The 27,528-nt window shown below is 33.4% G+C and overlaps 1 protein-coding gene across 1 annotated transcript in view; it reads left to right on the forward strand.

The window, feature by feature from the left end:
- The first annotated feature begins 23,901 nt into the window (after window positions 1-23,901).
- Window positions 23,902-27,528, forward strand: part of LOC149572469 (bifunctional pinoresinol-lariciresinol reductase 1) — a 194,610-nt gene continuing 190,983 nt past the window's right edge. The window contains exons 1-2 of the mRNA XM_089811385.1: window positions 23,902-24,201; window positions 24,434-24,580. Coding sequence (XP_089667511.1) covers window positions 24,019-24,201; window positions 24,434-24,580 — 330 coding nt within the window. The 5' untranslated portion in view covers window positions 23,902-24,018. The remainder of the gene's footprint in view (window positions 24,202-24,433; window positions 24,581-27,528) is intronic.

The raw sequence follows: 27,528 nt of genomic DNA on the forward strand, positions 1-27,528 counted from the left end.
GTGTATAAAAGGAGCACTAAGACCAAGTAAGATATGGATGATATGTTGTTATGTTGATATACTTAGGTATATAATGAAAGCTTACTCAAGCAAAGACTGGGAGAAGGTCAATAAAAGAAATTTTTCTGCCAAGCCTTGCCAAGAAAATAGTTCAAGCTGAGGAGAAAATAGTAGAAGCTGACTGAAAATTGAAAGGTGCTCGGAAAAGAAAAAAAATAGTGGAATTCGAGTGAAGTTGAGTTGATTTCGAGCATCAGTAAATTCTAGTATGTGCTGAGTGAACTAGTATTGGCCTAGTGATAGAATATTGTATGTGTCAAGTGATTGTAAAATGTGTTAAATTGAAGATTTGATGAATTTGAGCTAACAAAGTTGATTTCTTGAATTATATGAAATGTGTGGATGATAAGATTGATGATTTGGAGGCACAAAATTCAAAATAAACCATTTTGAGGTGAATGTAAAGAAGATTGGAGATGAAGTTTCTAGAAGGGATTAAAATAGAAAAGTGGGTAGATTCATTGAATCTTACCTAACCCTAGAATGGATGATTGTGGTGAAGAGGAAAAAGACCTAAATTCTCTATTTATAAAGATAATAAGCTAGAGGAAAAGGTTGTCATGTGCGAGAACCTAAGGAAGACAAGAAGTCTAAGGTGTTGCTTCATTTGATTGCTGAATTGAAGAGACTACAATTTTCATACAAAGCAAGAAGGCTTAAGGAGTTGAATGCTTGAAGGGTGCATGAGCTATCAGAGAAGAAAATTTTGAATTCCAAGAAGAATGAGGACTAAAGCAGAGATCTATAATCTACAAGTGTGATGCAGGAGCATCCTGCGTGTAAGAGTAATCTTGCATCACCCAAAAATATTTTCTTATCAATCTTTTCTATTTTAATAAGGACTTGTAGAAAGGGTGGTTACTATTTATGGGAACTTGCTATTTTTAGTAAGTTTCTCATATGAGCTTATAATGTTCTCATTTTATACATGAAGGTTCATTTTAGTGTTATAAGCCTACCATAAAAATCACATTCCTCTAGCTTAACTATTAGAGAAGTTGTTGCAGATTTTTGGTGGAAATATTTGCAAAAAAATCCAATGGCTCACTACTAGAGGCCTTAGAGTTCCTAGAAGAGCTCCAAAAACTCAATGGAAGGGTGCTTATGTAGTTTTGAGCTTGTAGATCAGGAGCTAGCATTTCTTAAAAGTGGTTATAATAGCCAATCAGAGCAATGGTTCATGAATTATGGCCTTTCAAAGTTGGGCCACTTGAAATATCTAAAATAATTGTCAAAGATGTCTATGGCAAACTCTATATGTATTGTTAGGGTCCATTGGCCTTGGGTATTAAGTTTCAATGTCTAGAACCTTCTCGGGCAGCATAAAATTGCCTATTTGAGAAAGGTTCAAACATTGTTTAGGACAACTCTTGGTGGTAGTTCGCAACTTAGTCTTGTAGATTACTGTAATCAAGGCACCCATGTAGGTTAGCACATTGTAACTATGAATTCTATAATTATGCATTTGTGGCACAAATAAGAAGTCCATATTTCATTCTTGCATTTTCTACTATTTATTTGTTTTGGTTATGTGTTTATGGTATTAAGGGGAGTAGCCTTTATCAAGTGGTATGAGAGCCAGAGTTCTTGAGGGTGTGGGCAGATTGTTGATTGTAAGGTAGTTTTCACTAGGACTATTTTTTGGGCTAAGTGTGTAAACAGATCACCAAATATTAGGTAGTTTGCACTAGGGTTTTAGCAGAAGCATGAAAATGCCTCCATGAAGAGAGCATGGTGGAAGAGATGTAGGTGTTACACTAGAGGGTTTTTAAGCCCTCCAAAGACAAATGAAAGCATAGAAAGAACAAATGCACAAAGGAATAAATCTTCCTATAAGAGATGAAAGTGAGGATGAGGATGAAGTAGAAGAAAATGTTGATGAGAGGTAGTTCTAAATCCAGAAGAAGAAAGGCTTTTTAGGGTCATCTCCAAGATTGAAAAAAGACCTAAGTTTGAAGTTCCCACATTTTTGGAAAATCTTAACCTAGAGGAGTTGACTGGTTGGATCAATGAACTAAAGGAGTAGTTTGAGTATGAAGATATTGAGGATTATGATAGGGTCAAGTTTGTGAAGGAAAAATTGAAGGAACATGCAAAGATTTGGTGGCAAGAGGTTTAGTTAGAGTGAAATAGAAAGGGAAAGGACAAAATCACTAGATGGGAATGAATGGTAGCTAAAATGAAGCAACAATTCATTCCTATGGATTATGAGCTTGATCTATTAAAGAAAATGAAAAGGTTGAAGCAAGCAAGAAAATCTATTGAAGAGTATACCGAAGAGTTCTACCAAATTCTCATTAAAACTAGCCATGCAGTAGCTGATAAGGAGAAAGTGGCCCGTTATCTTTATGGGTTAAGGGCAAGCATTTAGGATAAGACGAGTCTAGTTTGAATGAACAGTATTGAGGAGGCATACCAATTTTACCTAAAATTTGAGGAGAAACTAAGCAAGAAGTTTGATAGAAAGAATAGCGGAAGAGGTTACAATAGAAGATCTAGCAGACAATCTTATGGAGGCTATAATGATGATTAGAAGAACAAGGATGAGGTTGGAAGTAGCAATCAAAACCAAAGGAGAAATAATTTCAATCATTTACATGATAAAAAAAATAGAGATCAGAGAGGAAGAGGCAAAGGAAAAGGATCTGGAAGAGAAGGCTTCCATGCGAAATGTTTTCACTGTGGAGAAGAAGGACATAGAGCATTTGAATGTTCTTAATGCCAAGGAAGGACATATCAAAGAATAGAAGGTTGGGCTAGAGTTGCACATGTTGATGAAGATGCCAGATCATCATATTTTGAAGATGTTGAAAGACAAGAAGTCCTAGTTAATAGAAGAGTCCTATTGAGTGGTGAGAGTGAACCTGATCAAATAAGGAGCTTGTTTCACACAAGGTCTAGATGTGAAGATAAATTTTTTGATGTGATCATTGATGGTGGAAGTATTGATAATCTAGTGTCAAAAATGATGGTCACCAAGTTGAAGCTGAAGAGATAGAAACACCCTCATCCATACCATATCACTTGGGTGCAAGATGACCACAAGGTCATGGTCAATGAGCAGTGCTCTATGAAGTTCAAGATTGGAAGCTACCAGGATGAGGTACTTTGTGATATTATACCTATGGACATATGTCATATGTTATTTTTTAGGCCATGGTAGTTTGATAGGCATGATATACATGATGAGTGAGAAAATACCTACACTCTAACCAAGGATGGAGTGAAACATAAGTTGAATCCATTGAACGAGAAAGAAGAAAAAGAATGTAGTACTATAAGAATATGTTTTGTTTATGGAAAAGAGTTTCTCAAAGGTATGAAGCATAAGCATATGTGTTTTGCTATAATTCTAAAAGATTGTAAACAGGAAGTAGAGGAGGTACTTGTAGAGGTTGCAAATATGTTGGGAGAGTTTTTTGATATTGTATCAGATAATGTACCTGATGGATTGCCCCCAATGATGAATTTTAGTCACTAGATGGATTTTTTTCTAGGAGCCAATTTTCCAAACAAAGCAGTCAACAGAATGACACCAAAAAAAAGTGAAGAGTTGAATAGACAAGTTCATGAATTGTTGCATAAGGGGTTGATTCGAGAATCTGAGTCCATGTGCTCTACCAGTCGTACTAGTAATGGGCTTCTAAATTAGTCATATTTCTCACCACTTTTTATCCTCTTTCTAAGACATTTGATTGCACATAGACATACATTTGTGGTTTTAAGCATATGAACTTATGGTTTCTATGTATATGATTATATATGTGTGTGAGCATAAGATGGAATGTAGATATCTCTAAAGACATAATATATGCTTAATTTCATGGACAAGAATGGTGAATATAATAGTTATACATGTTAATGGATTTTTTCTCTCCTAAGATATGTTTTGGGTAGTTACCTCCTATAGCCATAGGTTTGCAAGAGTGATAATTAAGACTAACACCTTTTCCTAATATTGATGTTGTAGATATACATATGTATATGGTTGGAATATGTGTGTGCATTAATTATCTTGTACGATTTGAGCATGGATATTCAAGGACTGACATACTAGCACAAGACTCATCAAAGCCAATAGTGATTGTAGAATCTTTGCAAAGCAAGTCAATGCTTCTTGTTGCATGCAACACACAGATTTAGTGTGCACTAGATATTCTAGGATTCTTCATGGTCAATAATGTTTATGTTAAGAAACTTTATGAGTTGTAACTGATCCTCATTATGAAGGGATCACAAGCTTAGGAAGTTACTAGTAGTTTCCTTTTAAATAATCGACTATTGTGACTCTTTTGGGAGTTAATCGAACAAAACTAATTTTTAATAGAGAAATATTGCATACTGTTTCAATCAAGTGTAATCATTTTTATGGATGAATAGAATGTTCAGTTCTAGTTTTCAACTTCCATCTTGATTGTACTTTCCATTCACTCATTCAAGGGGGGCCCACTTGATGAGTGAATTGTTTTGTTAATGTAGATTTTTTTCCTTCTCATTTATATATTTTAGAACTCTATTGTTCCTATAGCCACTAATAATAGAATTAGAAGTTTTTTCCTACAACGAAGTTAGTTGGAGTAGTTCCTAACTATAATTTCATGCTTTGATTAGAATACATTTTCTTATCAGTTTTAGTTTAGTTTTCCTGAAGCATAAGCATTTGAATTCCTTAAATAGGCTTAGAAGAGGAGGTTTGAAGCATATACTTTGCAAATGCCATTCCAAGTTTATGTCCTTGGCTGATAATTAAATGAGACTAAATACTACATTAGGAATCATTTGATGTGTCCAATCCTGAATTAAGCAAGCCATTACTTTGGGTTTTTGATACCATTGTTTGGCCAAGCATTTTTGGCATCATTTCTAGGGATGGTGTTAATTCAAACTAATCCTTGTAGTTGTAGTCTTAGTTTTAATTTAGTACTTCAGTAAGCACTTTTATGCATAGAAGATCACCTTAGGAGATTTCCTCCCTGTAACTATCAAGGAGAACCATTTGATTTATTTAATCCTCAAACTGAAGAATCACAATGTGAGAACAAAGAAGAAGAACCCCTTGAAAATCCATTTGTTGATGCTCAGGAACACATATCCTCTTCATCATTTGAAGAATCATTACATTTGAATGACTTATTTGTTGAACTTGAATATCAAGATAATCTACTTGCTCTTGTTGTATATCAGCTAGCACCACAAGCTCCCTTTCCTTTTCCTATACCTCAACAACAAGGAAACTAGAAACTGAAAAATATACCTACTGTTGCAATTCCCAAATTTAATGACCTCCTAATAGAAGAACCTGAGACTTTTCTCTTTGAATTTGATATTCTTTATTAGAGTTATGACTATACCACTGATGCCCACAAGCTAAAGTTGTTCCCATCAACTCTAAAAGAAGCTTCTTTGAGATGGTTCATGGGGTTGGGTGCTAATGCTATAGTAGATTTAGATGCCATGCATATAATGTTTCTTACAAAGTACAAAGAGTACTGTAGAGGTCAAGATTTGTAAGGTGATGACATTTTTAAAATGTCTTAGAAGGAGAACAAAACACTAAAGGATTATTCATCTAGATTTATGTTTAACCTAAAATGTGATCCTCAATACTAGCTAAATGAGGCATCTCAGAAGCACCTTTTCTTAAAAGGTGTGAATGATGGAAGCATTGAGGCTTTAGACCTAATGGCAGGAGGTGATATAACACAAAAAGCATGGGTTGACATAAAGAATATATGTGAAAATTACTCAAGGGCCACTTTGAAGAAGGGTAGGGGACTTAGAAACCTACCAAATAAGTCCAACGATGATTCTAGAGTATCTAAAATGGAGTTATCTAATAGACTATCTTATTTTAAGCAAGACATCATTAATGATGTTGCCATCTAGGTGGATAGTTTGCAAGGAAGGAGGAGGAAGGAAGAGTCATATAATGTGCTTGTTGAATTTTGTTCTCATTGCAGAGAGAGGAAAAGAAGTTGTAAATATAAGACAGTTGTATCTGTGGACATTAACTCAATGCCCACCAAGTTCAAAGCTATAGATGATGAGAATGGAGAAGTTTTTTACGTTGCTCAAAGGCATTCATGGGCTTAGAGACAAGGTATTCCTTTGGACCCACTAAATAATTTTGGTTATAATAATAATAATAACTATTGGCCAAACCAAAACCCCCAAAATTATGCTTCTCAAGGTTAGTTTGGAATCACAATTGGTCCAATCAATAGCCATACTATAACCAAGCCTATCAGTAGAAACCACCATTTAACCCATACCAACATCAATATAACTCCTATCAGTAGCTGCAAAAAAATAATCAATGGCCACCTTAGGGTAATTGGCAACCACAACCTTAGTGGGGACATAATCAACCTAATTCATAACCAGAATTAATGCAACCACCTTAGCAGCAAGCTATTATACAACCACCTCTTATAGAAAATAGTACTCCTGAAAAGACAACTCAACTTCCAACTTAGCCAACTCCAAATCCTAATAATAAGTAGTAGGCCTATTCCTTGCATATAAATGGCATCCATCTTAGATCAGGAACTACACTACCTACACCCAAAAAGCCAATAATAATCAAAGTTGCTGATACTAAGGATATACGTATGAGCCAGCCTATTAGTGTTCCACTTATTTCTCAAACTGCACCAATGCCTAAGAATCCTACTTATCTATAGAGATTGTCTCAGGTTGTTCCTCCAAAAGAAAATCCTATCGCCACTAATTTGATTGATCAGCTCAAATAAATCATAGTGAAGATTCCCTTGTTGGATGCACTTAAAGAAATTCTAGTCTATACCAAAGCAATTAAAGAAGCATGTATCAAGCAACCTGGAAGGAAAAAGAAAGACCCTAATACTATCCATGATGTAGGCCAGCTCTCTGGTCTCATGCTAAGTAAATTTTTCATGCCTAAGTATTTGGACCCAAGAAGTCCAGTTGTAACCATCTTCATTAATGGTACCCAAATTTAGAATTTTTTAATTGACTTGGGAGCATCAATTAATTTTATGACTAGAGAAGTTCTGTTGAAGCTTAGTGTCATTGGTTTTTGGGTCACATTGACAATATTGTAGTTAGTTGATAATTCCACAGTCAATCCTGATGGTATGGTTGAGGATATTGTTGTTACTCTAGATTCTTTAGAGTACCCTTCATATTTTATAGTCTTGTCACCCAAAGCCACTCTTGGAGGTTACCCATTAATCCTAGGAAGGCCTTGGTTAGTTGCAACTGATTCTTGCGTTGCATGCCATTCAAGAAATATGACCATTTCATATGGAATAAAGACCAAGAAGTTAACTCTGTATTCTCTAGTAAAACCCCAAAGTGAACTTGATTGAGTTGTCTAGCCCAACTTAGGAGATGTTGCTCTTGAAGTAAGCTCTATGCAAAAACTCATGGTCATTGAGAGAAATCTATTCATGGTATCCCAAGAAGAGGATGGCATTCTTGTAGCAATCCTTACCAACTAGTATGGTTCTAAGGATTCATCTTGTGATGATCCAAATTGTTCCCTTCAAACAATATTGCCCAAGAAAACCACATCTTAGCTTCCTACAACACTTGATTACCTTCACACTTTGCTACCTCATGAGATAAAGTCTCCATCTATAGCAAAAGTGCTGATGTTAGAAAAAGTTGAGAGAGTTGAACTTGCTTTAGGAAAGGAGCTAAATGTTAATCAAAACCTCACTAAGTCTCAGATGTCTAGTCTTCTCAAGCTTTTACAAGATAGTCAGCAAGCCTTTGCATGGGATTACACTAACATAAAAGGCCTAGATCCTAAACTTTGTACTCATAGAATATATATAAGCCTAGAATACAAGCTAGTAAGGTAATCTCAAAGAAGAATAAACCCTACTTTGAGAGACATAGTCAAGATCGAGTTCCAAAAGCTTCTTAGCGTAGGTTTTATTTACCCTATCTCTGACAGTCAATGGGTTTCTCCTCTTGTCACTATTCCAAAGAAAGGAGGAAAGTGGAGAGTCTTTGTTTACTATAGAGAACTTAACAAAGCCACTAAGAAGGATCACTTTCCACTTCCTTTCATTGACAAAGTGATTTATAATCTGGTGGGTAAAAAGTACTTCTCATTTCTAGATGGCTTCAGTGGGTATAATCATATACAAATATAACTATAAGATTAGGAGAAAACAACATTTACCTATCCTTGGGGAACCTTTTCTTATTTAGTCTTTCCATTTGGATTATGTAATGCCCCTACTATTTTCCAAAGAGCAATGTTGGGTATTTTCTCTAACACTATTGTTGATTGTGTTGAAATCTATATGGATAACTTTACAACTCATGGAGCAACATTTGAAGAAGCACAAGCTAACTTGGAAAAGGTTCTTAGGAAATGTCAAGATTATAATCTCTCTCTTAATAGTGAAAAGTGCTACATGATGATGGAGGAAGGAGTAGTCATGGGACATTATCTTTCATCTTTTGGAATTTAGGTTGATCCTGCAAAAATTGTAGTTATAAACATGCTTCCTACACTAGCTAAGTAGAATGATATTAGAAGTTTCCTTAGCCATGCTAGCTATTACAGAAGGTTCATAAAAGATTTTAGCCAACTTGCATCACCAATGTACAATTTTTTGAACAAAGAAGTTGAATTTGCATGGATAGAAGAATGTGAAGCATCATTCTAGAAGTTGAAGGATGCTTTGACAACAACACCTATTCTCAAAGGACCTAATTGGAAGCTTCCATTCCATATCCACATAGACGAATCCAATTATGCTATTAGAGCAGTTTTGGGACAAAAGAAAGTATTATTTAACATGCAATTTACTATATTAGTAAAAATTTGCAAGGAGTGGAATTGAATTATACTATTACTAAAACAGTTGTTAGCAGTTGTTTATGCACTAAACAAATTTAGGCACTACATTACAAGCTATGAAGTATTTGCATATACTAATCATTTAGCTATCAAATACTTAATGAATACACCTACCATTAATGGTAGACTAGCACATTGGTTACTCCTCATGTAGGAGTTTGATGTAAAGATCATAGACAAACTAGGCAATGCTAATGTAGTGACCAATTTCTCATCATGACTGCAAGTGTTGGATGACCCTACAACAATTGATGATAGTTTCCCTAATGAGCACTTGTTTTCTATTGATTATTTTAACCCATGGTATGAAGACTTGGAAAACTACCTTTCTATAGAGAGAAGTCCACCTCACTTTTCTCCTAAAAAATGTTGTCTATTAGTTGAGAAGAGTTTTAACTTCTCTTAGATCTCAAGCTTGTTTTATACAAGACCAAACTAGGTCACAAGGAGATGTGTTCAAGAAGATGAAACTTATGACATCCTTCGGGCATACCATGATGATCCATGTGGAGGACACTTCACCACAAAGAGGACAACCTATAAAATCTTGATAACTAGGTACTACTGGCCTACTTTGCATAAGGATGTAGCAAAGCATACTCGACACTATGATAGGTGTCAACATATGGGATGTCCCACAAAGACTAATGAAATGCCTCTATAGCTGCAAATAATTGTCACACCCTTTGACAAGTGGGGTATCAATGTCATTGAACCTATTGAACCCTCTTCTCATGGAAAGTCTTACATCTTAGTATGTATAGATTATGCAAAAAAATGGGTTGAGGACAAAGCTATGAGACATGCTAGAGATCACAAAGTTGTTGAGTTTCTCTATGAATGCATATTCACCAAATTTGGAGTACCAAGGGATATTGTCATAGATGAAGGGGCACAATTCACATCTAACCTCATCATTGAGTTAATGCAGGAGTACATGGTGCATCATGGAAAGTCTTCACCCTATCACCCTCAGGCCAATGGTCAGGCTGAAATTACAAACCGAGAGATAAAATCTATTCTCACAAAAATAGTAGCTATCAAAGATTAGGCAATGTTATATGATTCATGATACCAACATACACCAAGGAAATTGCATACCAGATGGCTTGGGCCTTATGAGATTATGTCAGTATTTGACAATGGAGTTGTACAACTTTCAAAAATAGATCATGTTCAATTCAAGTTACTCATCAACGAGCATTGTCTAAAACTTTACCACAAACCTATAAGCCATGATGAGTTCCTCAAGCAGTTCTAGAGCACAGTTGAAAAAATAGTTCCTATAGCCAAAGAATCTAGATCTTCTACCCATGATTTTGTTTATTCCTAATTCCATTCAGGACCACCATAATAAATATTTCACATTTCATGGAATACTTTCTCCATAATAATTTTTCATCTCATCTTCTCTCTTTTCCAACCATCCACCCCATCCCATCACTTTACATATGCAGGTGTTGTTTTTTGGACAACTCTTCCTATAGTGCCTACAGGTTAGTGCCACATATAATCATACATCTATTATTTCTATTCATTAATTTTGAGGATTTTGTGTTATTTTAATTTTTCACTCTTGCTTAACCTGGATTAGTGGGACCCATGCCATTACTTAGTTGGAGGGAGGGAACTATTCTATTTTCAAAAAAATTCTACGACATGAGGTGATGATCTATCCTTTTGTAATTGCATTATCACAATCAAAATGAATTAAAGATATTAAAAGATTATCTTGATTTTTAATGATGTGTTACAACATGTTTAGGGTGGCAGCCTTGGCACACGTTAGCTTTTATGAGATGTCATGTAAAAATCATATCATTAGATTTTGTGCAAAAAAATCTTTAATTTTATGAATCAAGTTGCATTTTGTATGTCATTTTATTCTATAGCATTTTGTTTTGTAATGCATTGAGGTCTATGAATTTTCATTGTTGAATTCTTTGAGAATTGTGTTATGCAAGTAAGAAATTTGTCTAAGAGAAGCAATGGGAGGTGACCTCCCATGAACTAGTGGACCACACGATTTTGTTAAATGATGTACCCACCTATGAAATTCTTAGAAGGAGAGGGTGGCTGGATTAATGTTTAAGCCCTAAGGGGTTTGATGAAAAAGTTGTTCTCCAATTTATGTCCACCTTGAAAGATGGGGTTGAAGAAGGTAAAGGTTTGAAAAATGAGTTTACAAATGATGTAGTTGCTAAGGTGATAGGGTTGCCTCAGGAAGGTGCACCATGGGTGAAAGATTTCAACCTTTAATCAGCAAGAGCATAGTTCACTTTACATAGTGGGGTAAAAGCACAAACCTATGTCACCCTTTTGTAAAGGAAAAGGTTAACGAAAGTATAATTGTTCACCTTCAATGACATCAAATTAGTATTATTATTTTGAATTTGGAAATGAAGTAAACTAATGAAATGTGTAGAAATAGATGAAATTTAGGATTATTATTTTTAATAATTATTTGGAATAAGAATGGATATATTTTCCTTTTTTTTTATAGATAATATTTTAGGTGCTAGAAAAAATTGAAAGTTAGAGGTGTAGTTCCCACCACAAAACTATATGCAAGTAAATTTATTTCCCTTTGATTTCAGCTTATGTTATAGATAACATATATATCTAGAACAATCAAAAATAAAAATCGCTTTAGAACTATATTTTCTCTTTTATAAGGACTGAAATGTCAACTCACCTGAAATCAATAGTTTTCATCTCCCACCACATTTTTCAAAACAAATCTATTCTAACCAGTAGAAAAATTATACATTCTAGAAGAGGACTCTCTCCTCTAGAACGTCATATAATTTTTAGAATTTTTTGATATGATTTAATATTGTTTTTCTTTCTCAAAACCCTCATCTTTTCGAGTGTTAAAATATGTGGTTGTGGAATTTTTTAATTTCAATATACTATATCTAATTAAAACACTATAAACTATACATGAGAATATTCTTGACTTTGAGCTATATAAAATTGTGTTTAAATGTTATTAAAAAAATATCATAAAAAATAGTAAGAGTTATTGAAACACCACTTTTCTAAAATAATTTTATTTCTTTAGTAATTGGAAACAAACTAGTATAAAACATACATTTAATAGACATTTCCAATTGGAAAAGTGTGAGACCATATATAACTTAGCTAGAATGAATTTATCTAGATCATATGTTTTTAAAAAAAATTGAATTTTAGATAGAAATACTCAAATTCAGTCATTTTGATAAGTCAGCCTAAAAGGTGACACAACTTTGTACTTTTACCTGGTGATCCTCAGTTGGATATCGATAAGAAGCAAGAAATTGGGCAAATATCTTTGTCCCTAGAGTTCATTTAGCTAGCCACATTTATTATTTAGTACTTCACCTACAAGGGATGCTACAAATACCTGCATGCTTTACACTTCAAAATTCTCAATCATCTCTGTCGTGATGACCGACTAGTAAATCTTCCTAGCTTCTTATTTAATAATGTAAAAAAATAGTCTTTGTTAGTCCAGTCAAGAAGCAACAATCCATTTCACACCATTGCTTAGTAAAATTAATGGTGGAAAGGGAATTGAATAGACAAAAGTTTGGGACATGGGAAGAATTTTTACAGATGAATGAGGTTGAACCTAGAATAGTTGGCTCTCTTTCTGTTTCTAGGTCAACTAGAAAAAGAGTGTTCAATTCTAGAGCCTCTACATCTCAGATGAAGAAAAAAAAAATTGCAAAAGTTCCTAATATTCTATAATCTTCACCATCTAAAAGGGCAAGGTCTTCGTGTAGGAGGGGTAAGGGTAATATAACGAAACTAGTAGAGGAAACATTAGAACCTAAGCCTGATGACAATGCTAATAATATGGAAGAAACCCTATACTTCCCTAGGGAAGAGAATCCTAAATTTCCTTTTGAAGAGAATTTTGAGAACCCTAGGGAAAGGAATGCTAAAAAATCTCCTGAAGCAATGGCAGATGAGGTGGTCATTAAGAAGAAAAATAAATGGAAGAGTCTGTCAAGTTCATCCACACCCCCTATGAGGTGAAGTAAAAGACTTTTTGAGAAAGATGTTGAAGCATCTATTCCTATTGTTAACATTTATTCTTCTAAATCTATAGAAAATGAACCCTTGAGAAATTCCTCTTCTGAGGAATTAAATAATCAACCTGCACCTAGTGACACAATAATGAGAGAGCGAAGTCCAGAAATAGAGGTTAGCCCTAGGGTTAACTACATAGTAATAGATAGTGATCAAGACTTTGAGGACTCTGAAGACATAGAGGAATATGTAGATAATTTTGCCTAGCTAGATGTTAGTAAGAACTTAGAGGAAATTCCTAACTTTAAAACTAAAATCATTGAACAAGTATCCCAGTAGGGTAGTTAGGAAAAGTTAGAAACACTAGCTAAGGTGGTAGTTGATGTTAGTGAAGAAACCAATTCGATCAGAATAATTGTTGTGTGTAAGGTGAAGTCCTCTGCACCTAAATAAATAGTTAAAATTCCTCACTTTCCTTCTAGATGGGTGAACATACTCAATCAGGAACCTTTACCCCCACCAGATTTGTCTACACCTCTTGCAGCATGAATAAGTTTGTACCAATAGTTGTTATAGGAAAAACTACAATGGAATTTAGAAAAGAATAAATTAAAATGAGTCATTAATGAGAAGAATTGTCAATTGGAGTAGAAATTAGATGAGATTGAGGTATTGAAATGAAGAATTGGTCAGATTACTTGGTTAATTCCATAGCTGATGGAATGCAGATCACCCTCACTAGTGTATGCGATATTCCTTCAAGAGAAACTTGTTAATTTCAAATTAACAAGTATTGTAGAAGGCCTCAATCCATCCATATCAACTCCCCATGAATTTTACTATGCCTTTTAGTCTACCCCAATGATTCTAAAGCTTTTTTTGTGTGAATTGTACTTGTATAACCTGGCAGTTCTTGATGACAAAGAGTGGAATTCACTCCTCTACATAGGAGATGCATAGCTTAGAGTAGTTATGTCATGGATGCAAAATGAGATAAGTTGTGAACACCGAGCTGCAACATATAGGGAGAAAGAGATGTATATTCCTTAAATGATGAGGCCTAAGGTACAACACTCTAGAAGAACATATTTTGACTGGATCTCTATCACAACAAACACTAGTGGAGCTGATAAGATCTATCTAGTGAGAGAACAAGCCTTTGCAGATTGGGACCAGTATTCCTCTCGAGATGTTGTTATAGCAATTAATGCCTTCAGGCAGAGTTGGATAAGGATGTCTTGAGATTTAAAGAGAATGGAACCTCATTCACGTCAAAATTTATCCCTTGCCATAAGGAGAGTTGCATGGTATACTATGTTGGGTAGGACACTCCTTAACCATTGGGTTCCATTAAGGTTTCAACCTCCACTCTTCCTTTAGCCATTGTTGGAAATGAACAATAGTGCAATAGATTATAACATGGCCTATGAAGTCTAGCATTAGGAAAGACTCAAAGAGACTCATGGATACTTTAATTATATTCATGATGAGCTAGGGTAGAGAATAGTTAGTGATTGGAGGGTTCATGCCAAGGTTCAAAACTCTATGATTGTTGGGGCCAGTAATAGTTAAGTTAGGGGGAATGATGAGCTCCTAAATTAGTCATCTTTCTAACCACTTTTATCCTCTTTCTAAGACATTTGATTGCACATAGACATACATTTATGGTTTTAAGCATATGAACTTATGGTTTCTATGTATATGATTATATATGTGTGTGAACATAAGATGGAATGCAGATATCTCTAAAGACATAATATATACTTAATTTCATGGACAAGAATGGTGAATATAATAGTTATACATGTTAATGGATGTTTTCTCTCCTAAGCTATGTTTTGGGTAGTTACCTCCTATAGTCGTAGGTTTGTAAGAGTGATAATTAAGACTAACTCCTTTTCCTAATATTGATGATGTGGATATATATGTATATGTTTGGATGTGTATGCATTAATTATCTTCCAAGAGATGAACATGGATATTCAAGGACTGGTATACTAGTGTCAGAGTCATCAAAGCCAACTGTGATTGTAGAATCTTTGCAAAGTAAGTCAATGCTTCCTATTGCATGCAACACCCAGATTTAGTGTGCACTATATTTTGGGATTGTTCATGGTCAATAATGTTTCTATTATGAAAATATATGAGTTGTAACTGATCTTCATTATGAAGCGATCATAGGTTTAGGAAGTTAGTAGTAGTTTCCTTTTAAATAATCAACTATTGTGACTCTTTTGGGAGTTAATCGAATGAAACTAGTTTTTAATAGAGAACTCTTGCATACTATTTCAATCAAGTGTAATCATTTTTTATGGATGAATAGAATGTTTAGTTTGATTTTACAACTTTCATCTTGATTATACTTTCCATTCACTCATTCAAGGGGGCCCACTTGATGAGTGAATTGCTTGGTTAGTTTAGAGTTCATTTCCTATTCATTTATATATTTTAGAACTCTGTTGTTCTTGCAACCATTGATACTAGAATTAGTAGCCTGTTCCTGCAACACAACCAGTTGGAGTAGTTCCTAACTTTAAATTCTTTCTTTGATTAGAATACATTTTCTTATTAGTTTTAGTTTAGTTTTCCTGAAACATAAGCATTAGAGGATATTTGAAGCATATACTTTGCAAATACCATTCCAAGTTTATGTCCCTGGTCGAGAATTATTTGGGGTGTCCAATCCTGAATTAACTAGTCCATTGCTTTGGGTTTATGATACCATTGTTTGGCCAAGCAATTAGCACTGCAAAAGAATGGAGAATGGAGGATGTGCACAGATTCTTGGGCTATCAACAAGATCACAATCAAGTATAGATTTCCATTGCCAAGGATGGATGATATTATGGACTATTTGAGTGGGGCTGAGTATTTCACAAAGATAGATCTGAAGAGTGGATACCATCAAATTTGTATCAGAGAAGGTGATGAGTGGAAGACTACTTTCAAGACCAAAGAAGGACTGTACGAGTGGTTAATCATGCCTTTTGGGCTAACCAATGCACCAAGCACTTTCATGAGACTTGTGAATGAGGTACTAAAGTAGTTTTCTAGGTAAGTTTGGAATTTTACCTAGATGATATCTTGATCTTTAGTAATACATTAGAGGAGCATTTGATCCATATTCACAAGGTGTTTGATAAGTTGACGAAAGAAAAGTTGCTAATAAACCTAAAGAAGTGTATTTTTGTAAAGAAGGAGTTGGTGTACCTGGGATTCATAGTTCTAATAGAAGGTTTGAAAATGGACCCATAAAAAGTGAAGGCTATCCTTGAATGGCCTACTCCAAGGAGTGCAATAGAGATAAGATCTTTTCATGGACTGGCTAGTTTTTATAGGAAGTTCATAAGAGGTTTTAACAGTATTTGTGGACCCTAGACTGAAAGAATGAGAGGGGATAGGAAAGAATTTAAGTGGACTATAGCAACAGATAAGAATTTTAAACTGTTGAAATAGATAGTTACTGAGTAGTCTATTTTAGCACTTCCTGATTTTAACAAGGTGTTTCAAGTAGAATGTGATGCTAGTGGCACTACAATAGGAGTTGTTATGAGCCAAGAAGTAGACATGTTGCTTATTATAGTAAGAAATTGAATGATGCCAAAAGAAAATATTTTGTTTATGAACAAGAATTTTATGCTATAGTTCAAGCATTGAAGAAGTGTAAACACTATCTTCTTCCTAAGGAGTTTGTTTTGTATATTGATCATCAAGCTTTGCAATATTTGAATAGTCAAGGAAAATTAAACCAAATGCATTTAAAGTGGGTTGATTTTTTTTAGGGTTATACATTTTTTTTGAAACACACGAGTGGGAAGTCTAACAAAGTTGTAGATGCTCTCAATAGAAGACAACTTTTGCTGACACAAATGCAGATAGAGGTGGTTGGGTTCAAAGAACTCAGTACTTTGTATCTAGATGATCCTGATTTTGATGAAGTGTGGAAGGCTTGTATAGAACTTGTTACACTTGACAGGACAAAGTGGTTGGATTTCATGATCCAGGATAGTGTTTTGTTCAAAGGAAGCCAGTTGTGCATTCCTAGAAGTTCAATGAGAGAGAATCTCATCAAGGAGAAGCCTAGTGGAGGATTATCTGGACATTTTGGCAGAGATAAGACCATTGCTTTGGTTGCTGAGAATTATTACTAGCCATAGTTGCAGAAAGATGTGAAGGACTTTGTACAAAGTTACAGAGTATGTCAGATGGTGAAAGGAGTGAAGTATAATACATGGTTGTATTAACCATTACCTATACTAGAGAATTGTGGGAGGATGTCAGCATGGATTTTGTTCTTGAATTATTGAGGACACAACATGGGAATGATTCTATTTTTGTGGTGGTTAACATGTTTTCAAAGATTACACATTGTATTCCTTGCAAGAAGACTAGTGATGCTATTAATGTGGTAGAGGTGTTTTTTAGAGAAGTGGTAAGACTACATGGCTTTCCAAAGAGTATAGTTTTAGATCGAGATACCAAATTCATTGGTTATTTTTGGCGTACATTGTGGAAGAAATTGAAGATGAAGTTGAAGTTCAATTCATCACATCATCCACATACTGATGGATAGGTAGAAGTTGTGAATCACAATTTGGGAATATTACTGAGATGTTTGGTTGGAGACAAGCCAAAAGGATAGGATATGATTTTACCACAGGCAAAATTTTCATATAATAATTCACCCAACATGAGTACTGGTAAATCACCATTCCAAATTATATATGGGAGTAGTCTAAGAAATGTTTCTAAATTGAGGCAATTGGGTAAAGGAGAGCTAAGTAGTGCTAAAGCAGAAGAATTTGTTGAACATTTGAAGAATATCCATGAGGAGGTGAGGAAGCACATCATAAAGATGAATACACACTATAAGGCTAAGAAAAATGTGAAAATGAGGTATAGGGAATTTTAGATTGGAAATGAAGTCATGGTTCATTTGAGAAATCGAATAGGTACATATAATGAGATGAAGATGAAGAAGTTTGGACCATGCAAGATAGCAAAAAGGCATGATTTTGGAAATACTTATGAAGTGGAGTTGCCTGTTGAATTGAATATTTCACCAGTAATTAATATTTCAAGTTTGATAGAGTATTTTGAAGGAGGTGATGGAGATGAAGTTGCAGAAGTGCAATGGATTATTCCAACAACTAGTCTAGCTACAAAAGAGATTGAGGAGATATTGAACAATCATGTTGGAAAAAGTACAAGGAATAGAACATATGATGAATACCTGGTCAAATGGAATGAGAGGCCAATAGAGGTTTCATCATGGCTAGCAAGGGAGGAGGTTCACCATCTTGGTTTTCCTCTAAACACTTGAGACGTGACACAGTCACTTCTCAAATTACCCTGGGTGTCTAATGCAAGAGAATCCTAGGTGTAAGAGCAATTTTGCATCACCCAAAAATATTTTCTTTTTAGTCTTTTCTATTTTAATAAAGACTAGTAGATAGGGTGGTTACTATTTATGGGAACTTGCTATTTCTAGTAAGTTTGTCATACAATCTTAGAATGTTCTCATATTCTACAGGAAGGTTCATTTTAGAGTTATAAGCCTATCATAAAAATATGATTGCTCCAACTTAAGTATTGGAGAAGTTATTACAGATTTTCAATGGAAATATTTGAAGAAAAATCTTTTGGCTCACTATTACAAGCTTTAGAGTGCCTAGATGAGGTGGGAAAATTCTACAGAAGTGCGCTTGCATGGTTTGAAGCCTATAGATCTGGAGCTAGCATTTCCAAGAAGTGGTTATAATAGTCAACCAAAGCAACGGTTCATGAGCTATTGCATTTCAAAGTTGGGCTGCTTGAAATATCTAAAACAATTGTCAAAGATGTATTTGGCTGACTCTATATGTATTTTAGGGTCCGTCAGCCCAAGTATTAAGTTTCAATGTCTAGAACCTTCCTGGGCAACATAAAATTGTCTATTTAAGAAAGGCCCAAACATTGTCTAGGACAACTCTGGGTGGTAGTTTGTAGCTTAGTCGTGCAAATTACTATAATGAAGGTACCCATGTGGGTTAGCATATTGTACTTATGAATTCTATAATTCTGCATTTGTGGCACAAATAAAAAGTCCATATTTTGTTCTCATATTTGTTGTTGTTTCTTTGTTTCTTTTATGTGTTTATGGTATTAAGGGGAGAACCCTTCGTTAGAGTGAATTGTATTTTGTTATCAAATCAAGTCATCTTGTTACTTTCTAACCATTGTATCAGTCTGGATAAATCCTTTAGATTAAGGTTGACCTAACAGTCATTTGTAAATCCTTTAATTGGGTGAGATTCTAATGGAATGGTCTAAAGTCCTCTAATAAGGCTCACTCCTAATAGGGTGATTGAAATTCTTTAACCAGGTCACATTTAACAATGTGTATTGTAACCTTTAACAAGGTTGGCCTTTCATAGGGCATCGCTTGAGAAGAGTGAAATTTGGTAGCATATTACTGGTGGTTTTTCCCAAATTGGGTTTCCATATAAAATCCTTGTGTCAAAATGTGTGAATGAGTCTATGGTGTTTTATGTTTACATTATTGGAAAGTTAATTTGATTTCAGACAGAAATATGCAAATGTTTATGGTATTTGATGATCTAATGGATGCATGCATGATATGGGTATATGGATATGAATCTGTTAAGTGCTGAAAAGTTTTATTTGTACATTTGGATCTTGGCTAATGGATTCACCCCCCAATCTCAGTTATTCTAAAGAATTCCAATAGGAAGGGATTCTAATGGGTTCTATTGTGTCTTAATGGGTCCTAATGTGTGTCAATAATACCTAATGGGACCTAATGTGTTTTGATATAACTTAATCTTTCCTAATGGGTCCTAACGGGTCCTTAATTTTCCCCAATGACCCCTTAGGGCACGTTAGGACCCATTAGGACACATGAGACTCCAAAATCATGTTGTACAATATTTAATTTTCTTTGAGGGGTCCTAATGTGTCATAATGGGTCATGGGAGACTGTAATGAGTCCTTAGGGTGCCTAGAACCACTTAAGACCCACTAAAGCCCCTTGTTAAAAATTAGTATTGATTAGCACATGTTAGAACCCTAAAGTGTACCATGCGATGATTAATGTGTTATAAGGGGTCCTAATTTGTGGTAATGGGTATGAATGGATTCCAAGGGGTCATAATGGGTCCTAAGGTTCTTATGACCACTTAGAACACATTAAAACCCCTTAGAAAGCATAAAAATATATTAGGACACATTAAAAACATAAGTTTCCTATAAGGGTTAATGTGCTCTCTCTCTCTCTCTCTCTCTCTCTCTCTCTCTCTCTCTCTCTCTCTCTCTCTCTCTCTCTCTCTCTCTCTCTCTCCCCCCTTCCCCCCCCCCCCCCATTAACATGGTTAAAAATACATGTCAATTACCAAACTAACAATAGAATATAATCAATACGATTAGTAATAATCCTTAAATGATCTTGCAAAAATGAAGGGCTTAAGATTACAACCAATAGTTCACTAGGCATCATTTTTGCAATAATGCCTCAATTCCTAAAATTTAATTAAGTCTAGAATTTCTTAAAAACCCTCAAAATCTAGATTCTTTATTGTATTTCTTATTAAGCTAAAACCACTCTCAAGCATCTTGGAAATATATACATAAAATGTAACTTAAGTATAAGAAAGGAAGAGTATCCTTTCATATACTTGAATGTTATATTTTATGTATATGATCCCAATGCATTTACTTAATTTTTTCTTAAATGAGTTTATTTATGAAATTTGGATAGTGTGTATGCCCTATAATGTGTACACACTATAGTGCTCATGTACTATAGTGCAAGCACACTATAGGGTGATCATGCTATATTTTGGATTTCCCAAGCTAGTGGCTCAAGGTATCCAACCCATAGTGTGATCTCCCTATATTGCAAACACGCTATTAGGAAATCACACTATGCCTTTGATTGGGGGAAAAAATTGGTATCTTTTTGGTACAACATCTTTGTGCACTAATCTTTATAATTAGGCAGATGCTAGAAGTATATTTTATCATGTGAATTGTCTAATCAATCAGTATTTGATCCATGCATAAATTTGGATCTTGTTATTGAGTATGTGTTTGCTTCCATGTGTACTCTTTGCAGGCTATTAGGAGACTAGAATTTCCTTCCTTTCCCTTCTAGCCTTGCATTAGAATCCAAAATAAAATGTGGTGAAAAAATTCCCAAAGATGCACCAATAAAAGACCCATATTTTGTATAGTTAAAATATTTTTAGTTGTTCTTATGTGAGGTGTACAATTCTCTTTTACCTAACAAAGTTCACGATTACAATTCAGTCTTTCTAGCCTAGACCTATAACAATGATACTCTACTCTTTTTCTCAATATTGAGAAATAATAGTATACTTTTCTATCCTTAAAGTTATTGGGACTGCTAATGTCTACAAATATCACGAAGTGTGTCATGTCAAAAGGAGAGAACTTCTCCTAGAACAAACCCTAAAATATGTAAGATGATTAAAAAGAATAATCAAGGGCCTTAATATATACATGCATTTGTCATTTTATAATACTAAATTGAAATGTATCACTATTAATTACCACTTCAATATATAAAAGGTTCTCTTTTTATTATAGAACATAACATAAAATTGCACAAACATGCTTTTTGTCAAATAGGAGAAAAGACCCCATTACTAATATGGGGTCTGATAACTGTTATTTTTTTTTTCATAAATACCCCCAATTACAACCTAAAAAATGAAAAAATATTTGTACTAATAGTTGGTCACACATGTACAAATAGTCAATCTTTTTTTATGTTTTTTGGTTGGTGATTGGCCTATTTGTGCATCACTATTAGGAAATTTCATAAAGACTATTGGGTCATTTAACTACAAGTATTGGCATTTTTCAGTGAGTGACTATTGGTACATGAACATAGCAGGTATCAAGCAAGCATTTTGAAATGACACTTTTGGACCACTTTGCAATCCATGATCCCTAAAAAGAGATCTATGAATACCTAAAAGTTGAAACCTTTGCTTTAAGTAGTTCACTAACCTGTGAAGGTACACCAAAAAACTCAACAAATTTTAATTTACTGTTTAAGAGTTCTAGGTGTGCAAAGTTAGCCTGGGCAACTACTAGGTGTTTTCCCCTATATGAGGGAAAGGAAAATGAAGTTAATTGACCAAATTAAAGTTTTGAAATTTTATAATGAGACATGTATATGAATTATGAGGATATCACTACAATTATTGGAATTTGCAAAGGTGGGTGAACAATCAAACTCAAGTGGCTAATGAATTTATAGAGGTAGGTGAATGAAGGTGTGATAAATATGAGATATTTCCAAATGTAAATAAGCATGTGTGTAAAGTTGAAGTAATACTAATGTATAAATAAATGTACTATGATTTTGAATCAAACTTTACACAATATTATATATTGTGTCAACATACACATGCATGAAAATATTTCATCAATATAAACACAAATTAATCAAAACTGGCATGGATGTGCTCATTTCAGTTTTACATGTATACAAATATATATAAATAATACTCATGAATAAAATACAAGGAAAAAGAGCCTCGATACCACTAAAACTACTAGCTTATTCAAAAGTCATCTAGTTGGCAAAAGTTGCCCATTGGTACACCAAATAAAGTTTGCAATTTTATTAGTTGTGAAAATTTATTGGTACCAATAATGCACATGGTTCATAAGTACTTGAATTGTGCAAATTTTGTGGAAATTAAAGTGAACATTTAATAGGATAATATGGAATATGTATGGGACATTGTAGACACTAAAAAATAGCCAACTCTCATCAATTTACTCTTATTTCATTAAGATCTTTATTTTTAATATTATTTAAACAACACCCTATTTTTTGATAAATAATTTTCTCATTTTGTCTAATTGTTCTTATGTCCTAACCTAATGTAAGTATTATTATTTTTAATTATTAACCCACACCATTGTTCCCCTTCTTCCAAATCCTTAAACAAATAATTTTATTCGTTTAATCTATCTCCTCTCATGTCAAATCCTCCTACTCTCCCACTTATATCCTAATCCTAATCCTTGCCTAACTCCCTCTTTAAATAAATACATATTTGATTATGTATGCTCAACTCTCTCATCGTGCATCAAACACATGGGCTACTTAAGCACACAAACTTGTCCTCTCAACTACTCAAAAGGAATTTTTAATTCTTTTTTATTCCCAAATCATTCTACACCATTAATCTTCATTGCAAAATTTCAAACATCCATCTCTTGTCACCCTTCAACTTGTATATCCAACATTTAGCTATTTGTATCTATCCCTGACTGATTTTGTATTGAAAGATTGTTATGTTGCTAAAATTATGATCACACATCCAAATCAACTATCATGGGCAAATTTATGTAACACGGGCTTTAGATATTATTCAATTGTTATCTCATGCTAATATTGACTCATTGTCTTATCTTCATATGTTACTTTAATTTACATTTTTGGATTCATTTCTTGATTATTTTAATTGATTTAGAAAGTAAATTTCTTTGTATAAAAAATCAACTCAAAAGAACTACTTTCTAATCCTTGGATAAACAATCCAACAATATATATATATATATATATATGATGATAATATCATGAGTTCAAAATTTGGAGAGCCTATTCCTTTTAATAGAAATTAAATATATATATTATATTTAGAATAGTAACTAGAGAACAAGAAGATGATTGCAAAGGAATACTTATTATTATTATGTATTATTGCGAAGGGGCTAATGAACAGTGTTAAGTGAAAGCAATTCATTGTAATTCATGATGTCCCGTCATCATTTATACGACACCCAACAAGTCATCTCATGGGTTGTTTACTTTTCTGTCTGAAATGAATGCTCAACAACTTATTGTTTCCATAGAATCATGATTTCAAATTGTTATTGTCTCTGGACATTTTTGGTTCTTTTCCCACTTTATAGGCGTCTTGCAAAAAAAAAAACCATGCTTATGGGCATAGCTACACAAATATGTAGCAATAAAAAGCACATGAAACAGCAATATATAGGCAAATAATAGTGTAAGTAGATGCACATTAAAGAATATGGATGAGAAGAGCAGAGTTTTGATTGTTGGGGGCACTGGTTATATAGGCAAGAGAATAGTGAAGGCCAGTATATCTCTTGGCCATCCCACTTACGTTTTGTTCAGACCAGAAGCTGTGTCTAACATTGACAAGGTGCAGATGCTGTTATCCTTCAAACAGCTTGGGGCCAAACTTGTTGAGGTAAAAGAAAACAAATTTTGAAGTACATGGTAGTCTCATTCACTTTGATTTGTTGAAGATTGTGTATTGGATCTATTTGTTGGGTTGAATATTTGATGTAAAATTGTCTAATACAATTCCAGTTATACTTGTGGAAATCTAATATTACAAATTGTATTGATGGTTAAAAGTTGTGTATTAGATCTATCTGTTTTGCTGAAGATCTTGGATCCAATTTAATGGCAATCTGCAGGCTTCATTGGATGACCACCAAAGGCTTGTGGGTGCTCTGAAACAAGTGGATGTTGTGATAAGTGCTTTGCCAGGAGGTGTTGGAAGCCACCATATACTTGAACAGCTCAAACTAGTGGAAGCCATCAAAGAAGCTGGAAATATTAAGGTAAGAGAATTTATTCATATTCATACCAAAGAAGTTAGGATAATTTGCATTTAAGGTAACAGGACTTCATTCACATTTAAACAAAACTAGATAGAAAAACGGGAAAACCATGGCATTGTCCACAAAGATGATGGTAGTATTGGTCTGTAAGAACCAAAATCACTGAAAGTAATTGTAAAAAATCGATTCAATTAACTTCTAAAATCTTGGGCTTTGTGGCTATAGTGTTACCTGTGATCTCCAGTCTGTGAATGTTTTTAAGTGTAGACTGTGAATCTTTGTGGTTTGTGACTTGTGGGGTTTTGAATTTTTTCTTTGTGACTTGTGGGGTTTTGAATTTTTTCTGATTCAGTTGTATTTGGTGTGACAAGGGCCATGTTAGTTAATACAAAATCAAAATATCATAATATTTGTTTTCATTGGTTAAGAAATATTGGGAATGTCAAAGATACATTTTCAATAATGCATAAACTCTATAATTGTATTTTATTTTATTTTTGTGAGGGAGAGGAGATTTTGTATGATGACTTCAAATAAACTAGTAATCTACCTTAGTATGTAATAGAGAGGTCAATCAACTATGAAAGGCATTTAAAACATCTTTTCCTCTCTCTAGATCTCCTTATCTCTCTTTCAATCTATTTGACCATCTATAACTTTTTCTAATTCTTCCCCTCTCTCTCACTCTCTATGTCTCCCTCTCTATTTTTCCTAGACCTCTTTCTATCTTTACCCCTAGACCTATCTCTATCTTTCTATCTATATATTTTTCACATGACATTATTGATACTCATCAACTATATCACGAACAATTTTATCCCTCTTCTTTATTGTAATAATTTTTAAAGGTTATGAATATATTTATACAATGTTAAAAAATATACCATCCAAAGAGTAAAGAGTTCAGATTTCATTGGTTTTAATTTATTTTGTAATTTCTTTGAAACTTAAAACAAAAAAATCACATTTAATGTGCTCCACTCTTGTTGAGTTTATATATATATATATATATATATATAGTTTGCATTATGTAATCTATGATAAAAATATAAAATTTATTATATTAAAGATGATATTTAATAATAATAAATATCATAAACAAATAATTTAATATACATTTAATATAAAATATAAAAGATAAATATAATTATTAATTTTAATTAAAACATTTAATTTCAAATTAAAATTAAATTTCATATAGAAGAAAAAGGTAATAAGTCCAAAGAAAAAATAATTTAGTAGTTTTTTATTCCTTTTAAGATGAAACCAAATAAAGATGAAGTTTGCGAGTAATTATATTTATTGAGTAAGAATCTACATTTTAAATCACTGTGAGAGATTGAGTAAGAATCTACGTTTTAAATCACTATGAGAGATTAAATATATATTTGAAGTACGAAAATTCGTTAGAGTGAAGCTAATTTTAAAAAAAAATTCATTTAAAGAATTATGAACAAATAAAAATTTATTTTAATATATTTTGTCAAAAATAAAGTAACAATAATAAGTAAATATGTTTATATTTTTACTTAAATCTTTTAATATAATATTTTAAAATTACAAAAGCATTTAAGGATAATAACTATTATATTTTTAATTAAATTTAAATATTTTAGAAATTAAATCAATTTATAAATAATTTTCTATAAAAATATTATATCTTTGTAATTTATTGTAATTAGGTCTAATAAAAGGAATATGCAAAATTTTTATATGTTTATTTTTCAATAAAGTTATAAAAACTAGGACATAAATATAAATAAAATTATTAATTAAAACTATTTTGCTTTATTATCCTCACTCACATAAAACAATTTCACTTTACTAGCCTCGCTCGCATAAAATCATTTCACTTTACTATCCTCCTTTTACATTTTGGAAAATGAACATTCATTGGCGGGATCTAGTTTGAGAGTCCTTTTTCATGTCACCAATCAGGAAACTTGTGGACCTATGCTTAGCCAACATGAACTATCAATCTGTACACTTATTATTAAAATAAAATAAATAACTTGGTTCGAGTGGCTTGTCAAGAACCTTTACTATCCTCCTTTTACATTTTGGAAAATGAACATTCATTGGTAGGATCTAGTTGGACAAACCTTTTTCATCTCACCAATTGGGAAGCTTGTCGACCTATTCTTAGCCAACATGAACTATAAATTTGTGTGCCCATTACTAAAATAAAATAAACAACTTGGTGCCTAGTGCCTTGTCAGGAACCTTTACTATCCTCCTTTATGCATTTTGGAAAATGAACATTTGTTGGTGGGATCTAGCTGGAGAGTCATTTTCATCTCACCAATTAGGAAGCTTGTGGACCTATGCTTAGGCAACATGAATTATCAATTTGCACACCCATTATTAAAATAAAATAAATAACTTGGTGTCTAGTGGCTTGTTGGAACCTTTATTATTATCCTTTTACATTTTGGAAAATGAACATTCATTGGCGGGATCTAGTTGGAGAATCATTTTTCATCTCACTAATTAGGAAGTTTGTGGACCTATGCATATCTAAGATGAACTATCAATTTGCACAACCATTATTAAAATAAAATAAACAGCTTGGTACATGGTGGCTTATCAAAAACCTTTAATATTCTCTTTGAGCCACTAACTTGACTTAAAGGATGGGCATCCCAATTCATCTAACACGTCATTATGACCATTTTTTTTCAATATCGTTTGTCACGATATTTTCTTAAGGAACAACCTATCATATAAATATTAATTTCTCCAATTTGAGTAAAAAGTGTGCATTTTTTTACTATTTGTAATAACTAATTGGTCATAGCATAACTGGTGGTTTTTATTGTGGGTGATTTAACTCTAGAGGAGATCCTTTGTATCTTGAAAAGGGTTTCCCTAAATATCTAGTTTTATTACTTTTCACAAACCATAAAAATTGAAACCCACTATTCCATCAATACACAATGATGTATACA

The sequence above is a fragment of the Cupressus sempervirens genome, chromosome 2, assembly GCF_028749045.1.
Source record: "Cupressus sempervirens isolate cs-2001-9-10 chromosome 2, ASM2874904v1, whole genome shotgun sequence".
NCBI lineage: Eukaryota > Viridiplantae > Streptophyta > Pinopsida > Cupressales > Cupressaceae > Cupressus > Cupressus sempervirens.